The sequence below is a fragment of the Phragmites australis genome, chromosome 12 (assembly GCF_958298935.1).
Source record: "Phragmites australis chromosome 12, lpPhrAust1.1, whole genome shotgun sequence".
Taxonomy (NCBI): Eukaryota; Viridiplantae; Streptophyta; class Magnoliopsida; order Poales; family Poaceae; genus Phragmites; species Phragmites australis.
In genome coordinates, this window is record NC_084932.1 from 6941616 (window position 1) to 6949318 (window position 7703).

At 44.0% G+C, this 7703-nt stretch overlaps 1 protein-coding gene across 2 annotated transcripts; it reads right to left on the reverse strand.

Moving 5' to 3' along the window:
- Nucleotides 1–512: 512 nt before the first annotated feature.
- Nucleotides 513–4496, reverse strand: LOC133886708 (putative F-box protein At1g49610). 2 transcript variants are annotated; one of them, XM_062326500.1, is made up of 6 exons: nt 4439–4496; nt 3406–4321; nt 2940–3095; nt 2645–2846; nt 1962–2001; nt 513–895 (listed from the first exon to the last, which is right to left on the reverse strand). In XM_062326500.1, exons 2-5 carry the CDS (start codon nt 4291–4293, stop codon nt 1964–1966), a joined length of 1284 nt encoding a protein of 427 aa, XP_062182484.1. In that variant the 5' UTR covers nt 4294–4321; nt 4439–4496; the 3' UTR covers nt 513–895; nt 1962–1963. The 2 variants fall into 2 exon arrangements, with proteins under 2 accessions (XP_062182484.1, XP_062182485.1); XM_062326501.1 differs by having other exon boundaries at nt 513–909.
- Nucleotides 4497–7703: the final 3207 nt, after the last annotated feature.

Sequence of the window (7703 nt, forward strand, 5' to 3'; positions counted from 1 at the left end):
CCGTCGTCCGCGCTGATCACCCATCTCCTGTGTTGATCATGTATCCCGGCGGCAGCTGCGTTGATCACGTATCCCGGCGGCGGCGGCATGGCTGCTCAACCTGGAGGAGAAGATGCAGCGAGCCACCCGGTGGCCAGCGGGCTCGTCGCGAACGCGGGATGGCACGACGCCAGCGGGAGCGAGTCGCGCCAGGGCTTGCACACGGACGGCGTGGAAGCAAACGTAGCCAGAGGCGCGCGGAGACGACGCGAGACGCCACCGAGCAAATCCAATGGGAGGTCGACCCAACTGGGCGAGGCCGCCGCGTCCGCCGTAGCTGTAGCCATGATGCAATCGGGTGGATGCCTGCGTCGTGGCCCTTAGGTTGCATTACTATTTGTGAGCAGGTCGATCGGCGAGCTTGTATGGCTTACGGTTATATCTATCCTTTCCCTCAGAAACAACTTATGGGTTTTTCATGGTCCGAGGGTTATATTTATCTAATAACCCACCAATGGTGAAGTAATACAAAATTCAACCAGCAATTGCAGCATTTTACTATTTATCTAATAACCCAATAGCTAGGTTATTTGCATGAGCGAGCATCGATCTCAAGCTCTTAGCAATATGATACCAGCAGATGCTAGAGATTACAAGCTTACAATGAATAAATCAAATTCACAAGATGATTTGTCCCCAGCAGCAGCATACACGGCTACATGCTATGGATAAATGTTTGCAAAAACTTTACATGAGCCAAAAGTGTGAGAATATCGTTTGTGCAAATGGAACTGATATGAGAACCTGATTCTCAGAGGACATCAACAGCACAGCCACAAACTTACTCCAACATGTGTTTCTGAATAATCAAGAGATAGTAGCTCAAAATCCTCTCAACTCGGTGCGAGGCTGAAACCTGTACAAAGACAACTGGAAACTGGATGAGAATTGGGGATTTTTTTTATGGCTCGATAAGAGACTGAAATAAATGAATTTTCTTTACAATGAATTGTCAAAAATAATCATTAATAGATAGCTTTGTAAGGGTGACATTTGACCACTTCCTACTGCTTACTGTTCGATGTTTATATTCCTTTCATCAAGGTAGGTCGAAGGAGGAGATGTTGAAAATTAATCTTGTTAGTATATTAGCATGTAGGGCTAATATTAATTTGCATACGTGTGCATGCATGACAAGTCTCGTGCATGTTTTGGTAGGAGCCTTAGGTTCCATGTTATACCTAAGGACCAAAGCTATTTAAGACTAAACAATATATGCAATACGTGTGGGTTATGGAAAGAAAAAAAAGAAAGAAGAGAAAATGGTGCTAGTTGTGCCGCACCACAAAAGCTCGTTTTCTCCCATGAGCAAGCGCGTGTGTGTTTCTCCATTGGCTGATCCTGTTTTAGAGCCAACAGGAGAACATTGTACTGTTATATTTTTGGGAGATTCCACGATTTGCAGCTGAATAACTTTCCATGTTCCTTATATGTCATCGTTGTGTCGATGACATATGGGTCCAGGTCCCACATGTCATCCTTACAATAGATGACATATTAGGGATAGACAGTTATTATGTGGCATATCGTGGATTTATCCCATTTTGTAAGACGGGTGGTGTTTCATGTCTATGGCTGCACTTGTGGTTAATGTTTTTGCAAGATATCTTCTGTCTTGATTAAGTTGGTTGTTTGTACCAATCTTCTCTAATGCAGATAATTTGTAAGTAGTTAGCAATATATGTCATCAAATTAGCTTTTCTGTTTATAACTCTGCAACCTATACATTTGTGCATAAAGTTGATGAAAAAAATATAAAAAGCAACGATTTCCTAGATTGAGTAAAGGGAAAAATATAGGGATCTAGTAGAATAGTCCTAAGATCCCTATAGATACAAGTCAACAACATCACAGGCACAAACATGCCCATACATCTCTAAGTAATGAAGGGAGAGTAAAACTATCAACAGCAGATCTTTTACCTCTAGTTGTAGCTGAAACCAGTGCAAACGAAATTGACATCTGCAAAAGAAAAAAAAATGAAAAGGCACAATCAACTCAAAGTCAGAGGACCAAGAGATAAGTGAGAAATTTAACTGGCCGAGTAATACTCAGATATGGGAAGTTTGTCTTCAATGAATATAAGAGCTTCACTCGCACTAGCATAAGGAACTTTATCTAAATATTGCAAAGCTCGACAAACACTATTACAATAAGGTAACAAAATATTTTGCTTACTTATCATGGAAATAATCTTAACGAATAAGCGATACGACAAGAACAATGTCAGGGGGAATGTAGTTTGCATTAAAAAAAGGGAACAGGCATAGAACATATGCATTGCACGGTGGGGAACATAACTTCAATGAATAATCAGATATTCACAGTTAGATTGTACGAGGGGATGACAATCATAATGGGCTGGACAGATGATAACATTCACCTATATGGATGTTTGCTTGCAAGAGTAGAAACTGGAGAGCATTCAAAATAATTAAATAAAATCGCATCAGAAAAAAGTGCATAAAGTGATTGTTCATTCACCTACCTTTCAGCCACACACACAAATTTTTAACAGCTACTTTCTTCTAATTAGTTTAGATTTATTTTTGGCTTGGAAATAGAAGCAATAAAAGAAGTGAAGAGTGTCAAGGGTTTAACTCACATCCAGATCCAGAACATCTATTTGTTTGTTGGATATTAATGTGCTCCAGTGGTATGCCATAGGTACTCAGGAGATTCAAAATTTTGTGAACCCTCCCATCAACCTCTTCACATTTGATTTCGACTATCCTAAGATGGTCGGATGCAAATGACTGCTCCAATGGGTTGCAACATCCTACTGTTTCCATTGAATATTTGGATGCCTACACGAAACAAATGTTATGCTAAATAAAAGCCAGTCAATCATGAATGGGAATTTAAATAATACCCAGATATTCATCTACAAAATAATATACCTTAGAAATTTGAAGAGTAAGCTTCTCCAGAATCGGTGAATGATGGAGAAAACAAATTAGTGCATTGAAGTCAGCAGCAACACACCAGTCATTGAGTACCAAACTCTTTAACTTGGTAAATTTAGGGCACCACTTTAAATCCCTATTGAAAACAAACTAGGCAAAGAGCAAACGAGCAAGATCAGATCAGGAACCTGTTAATTTCACGAATCAGAAAGTGCAATGCAAATTGTTCAGTAAAAAAATAGCATGACCATCATAAACAAACTTTAGGTGTGTTTTCATTGAATTATCTGACATATGATGATTTGTAAGAACGAATTGGGGATGATGCGCATTGGCATACATCTTCTGCATGAAGACATATCACAAGGCAATTGTAATGTCGATGAACATGTTACTGCATAAGGAATAGTAAAACTGAAACAACAGTATGAGCTAAGGGAGAATGCCGTTGCAAGCATACCACATCAGAATAAAATGACAGCTCCAAGTGTGTAGCTTCAGATAAACTTTTGAGAAGAACGCAGCTGGTGCGGTCGTCATCAGACTCATAGTAATGTATACAACCATAACAGGAACAATCACCAGGGTCACCCATAGAATAAAGACTTACATTTGCCGTCACTAAGGATGGCATGCTTTCAAACAATGGAGCCCTACCCGAATAAAGAGTTAGTTCCAGTGAAACAAGGCTCGGCAAAGACATTCTGGTGCGGTTACTCGGACAAAATTCACTCCCAGTCATGCTCAGTTGCTTCAAGGATGGAGATGACAGTTTGTCAGCATTGAAAAGGCAATACTCCATCTTCAGATCTACCAGCGCTGGACAGCCCGAAAAATCAAGAAAGCTGTTGTTGGTAATTACGCAGGCAAGTTCCAGCCTCGTGAGGTGCTGGGAGACGAGAGGCAGATCAGGCAGAAGGAAGGTTTCCAAGTCGTTGAACGACAACCGGAACACCCGGACCTGGCGGCAAACTGCGCGCCAGATCCAGCTGCTCACGTGCCGCTTCTCGGCGGGCAAGGAGTAGTTGAAGTCGAAGTCGCTCGCGTCGAGGTCGAACTCGCACCACTCCAGTGGCGCGCCGCCGCGGCGGATGGTCAGGAGGCGGTCCACGAACTCGACGAACTTGTCTGCGCTGCGGCACCCCTTGACGCCAGTGACGCGGAGCCCCGGCGCGGATCTCCATCGGTGGCGCCAGCGCCGGGCGAGCACGCAGGTCCGCACCGCGTCGTGCGCCGGCAGGAGGGACAGCACGTGCTGGAGGACGCCCTCCGGGAGGCCGCTGATGCGGTCCAACCCGCTCGCCGCGGAGGGCGCCTCATCGCTCTTGCCCCGTTTTTGAGGCCGCATTCCGTCGAACAGGTGGCGTGCGTCCTCTCTGCAAGGCATCGAGCGAGCTGCTACCTGAGGATTGAAGCGAGAGAGAGAGAGAGAGAGAGAGAGAGAGAGAGAGGAGGAGGAGGAGGAGGAGGAGGAGGCGGGTGGCGTTGCTCACCTGCGACTCCGTCTAGCCTCCGCCGCTTCGCTCACCGCAGTGGCGAGATGAAAGGAGTCACACTTGACCAGAGAAATTGATTTCCAGCCTTCCGGGGTTTTGTTCTATGGAATTTCGAAATTTGGCAAGAGTAACATTTTTTCCAAACATTTGTTGTATGATAGAAAAAGGTATCAACGAAACTTTGTTACATTGGATGATCGGCCGATCATACACCACCAAATACCAGATATTACAAATTACAGAGGATAAATAAGATGTTTTAGCAGTATAGGCTCAAGAAAAAATAGTCATCTTCCATAACCGTAAGGATGGAGTAGTTGGATGTATGTCCTCATTTTCAGTACAATTTTGTAGAGAGCACTGAGTTATTTTAAATATGGATATGCTCCTATAAAAATAAACTAACTCGTCAAGTTGAGAGGATATTACTCGTTTTTGTCATCGATCCACTATAAATTTATAGATCTTTAAAACAAATTTAGAATTGAAACCCTACCAAACAAAAATCAGCCCCTATGTCCCTTTAGCCCCAAGGATCTTCTGTAGGGTAGCACATCCAGAAATGTCTTATCGTTTTTCGTATAACAGTTGAAAAAAAAATACTTATATGCCATGGAATAAGCTCACATAGAGTAAACTTGGTACTAACGAGCATTCGTTCGGCATTTTTGGAAGCCACAGGTTACCATTTTTTCCTTTTGCAAGGTGTAACATGCCATAGATTTTGTCAATACAACCAAAAAAGTATCACTCATATCAAAACAAAATTCACATGTAATTAATTACTTAATAGGTGCATGGCTGTTTGATTTAAACAAAATGTGTCAGTTGACCCCGCAATTCAAACACATCACGGGTTCTGCCGACAGTGATATGTTCGACAAATTTCCATAGTAAGTTTATCAGCTGTTGGATTGCCATTCCGAAGTAAAGAAAACCTACATGACAAACATGAGGTGTTCGATGCTGCACAACACAAATCAAAGCACGAAGAGCCTTGCATCTGCACTGGGCAGTATTCCTTGGAAACCAGAAAATGTCCTCAATTTTAGGAACACGCGGATGCTCTACAACCAGCAATACATCCAACTACCATCAGATTCAGAAGAGACGGGTGGTCTTTATCTACTTGAGATGAAACTAAAGTTATATCGCATAACTAGACATGAACCAAAAGAGAAGTAAATTTCTGCGGCCATTCCTCCATGATATCCTGACTGCCAAGGTAAGTAACATCACGGCTGCAAACCCACAAACATTTCTGAACAATCAAACGACCCAAATATTCCCACCACTGCTTGACCCCGAAAGCTATGCAAACATAACTAGAACCTGCAACATCGAAATGGAAAATTTCAATGACATGATAAATTAACAAAACTTGGGGCTTTCAGATGCAGGAAATATCCTTAGATATGATTATATGAGCTGAGTCAAAATCTGGTTTTACAATGACTTTGATAGAACGTTGCAGCACACATCTTGTTACAATAACAGATGGGATTTTGATATAGAATTCCTGCCTCTATAGCACAGAAACTACTTAGCCCAATAACGAAGGGGAGACCACAAATTCAGTTGACAATTTGACATTGACAAATTAGGACATTATATATAATAAAAGATGCAACCTGGACAACTTTTTTATGCGCAGCAGAGCTAGATCAATTCTTGAAGAAAGTAAAATAAATTGATTATGAAAAATCTATATTTCAGTGCTCCAATCAATCAACTTCAGGATAAACGAACACATTGGATGAGATAATTATTGGAACAAATGAAGATAGCAGTTCTTCTACTTGTAAGCAACAAATCATGATAGGCAGATGACTTTCCGGTGGGGACTCTGTCGACTTATCTATAAAATATCTATTACAGTGATGATCTACTAGAAATTTTCAGTGAAGAGCCAAAACTTGCCATTTATTACTGCACTAGCATCTTTGGGGATACGCCTTGTTCGATGCTGTAATATGCAGATTGTACGGTCTTCATCTTGGCAGATGAAACTAATTAAAGCATGTTTGGTTCGTGTTTAAGTTTGTCACATCTAAGATCCAATTTAATAATGAAAGGGTTAGGGTCTGATGGATCCATGGTCGACTCTGTTCCGTCCACACTTTCCACAAAGGCACAAATAATAGCATTATCTAGACTACCAAAAATGAAAGTGATCGACAAATTCAATTGAACAATCCTTTATGAGAAGCCAAGTAAAACTAGCTTGGCCGTGGTGTCATAAATGGTGGTTAATGACTCAAGAAGCTATGTTGTCAAGTTCCTACAGGTTACAACGGGAAATAGGCAGCTCTGAAATGGAATCATTTATGGGGAATAAGGAGCGGAAAATGACGATGATATATGGTATGTCCTCCCACTTGCTTCGCAGCACTTGCGAAATGTACAGCTCGTCGAGCCCGTCCCGCGGTCGGAAGTTGCAGCAGCCGGCGACATCCACGCCGGAGGATCCTCTCTTCTTCCCGGCCGGTCGCAGGACGAAGAAATACCGGAATAAGGCCACCGACGGTGGCACTCCCACGAACATCTCACAGAAGTGCGCGAAGATGGCCAGGATGACCACCGAGTTCGGACTCAGGTGGATGAGCTGGATGCCGAAGGTGTCCAACGCCTGGAGGAAGAAGGTGGAGAAAGGCGGCACCAGTCTGGTGGTGACGAAGGAGACGAAGATGATGATGCACTCCGGCCGTTCCGTGGTGGGCGGAAAGCTCGCCGGCGACACTACTAACGCCTCCCGCTGGCTATCAGGCACCATGAGCTTGCGAACTTTCTCCGCCCCCTCCTCGTTGACGATGCGCGACTCCGGCAGCACGCTGTCTGAGCCCTTTGTCTCGGCGGCTGCTTCCTGCCCTCGGCATTTTTCGGGGGTGGGGAGTGTGCTAGAAAGGGTGGGGGAGAGAATGTGTTGCGGGCCAAAGGAAGGGCGAGAGCTCTCGAGCGCAAGGAATAAGAAAGCAGAAGCGATGATCGCAAGAATGGCGTAAGGGGGCAACGGTTCGCCCCCCTCTCCTTTCTATGTCCTGGGGATTTCAAACGGCGCTTTCCGCGGCGCATTCGGGGAGGCGCATTTCCTCGTTCGGCGCGGGTGCCAGGCGTACTATCCTTGATCTGCGCAGTTGCCACGCGCGCCGCCCGCCTCGTTATCACGCACCTCGGAAGTTGGAAGGACACGCGTCCATTTGGCTCCCCGCTGAGCCTTACTAAAAGCCTGGGCCAGAGAGACCCGTGCCTGAGAACAGGCCAT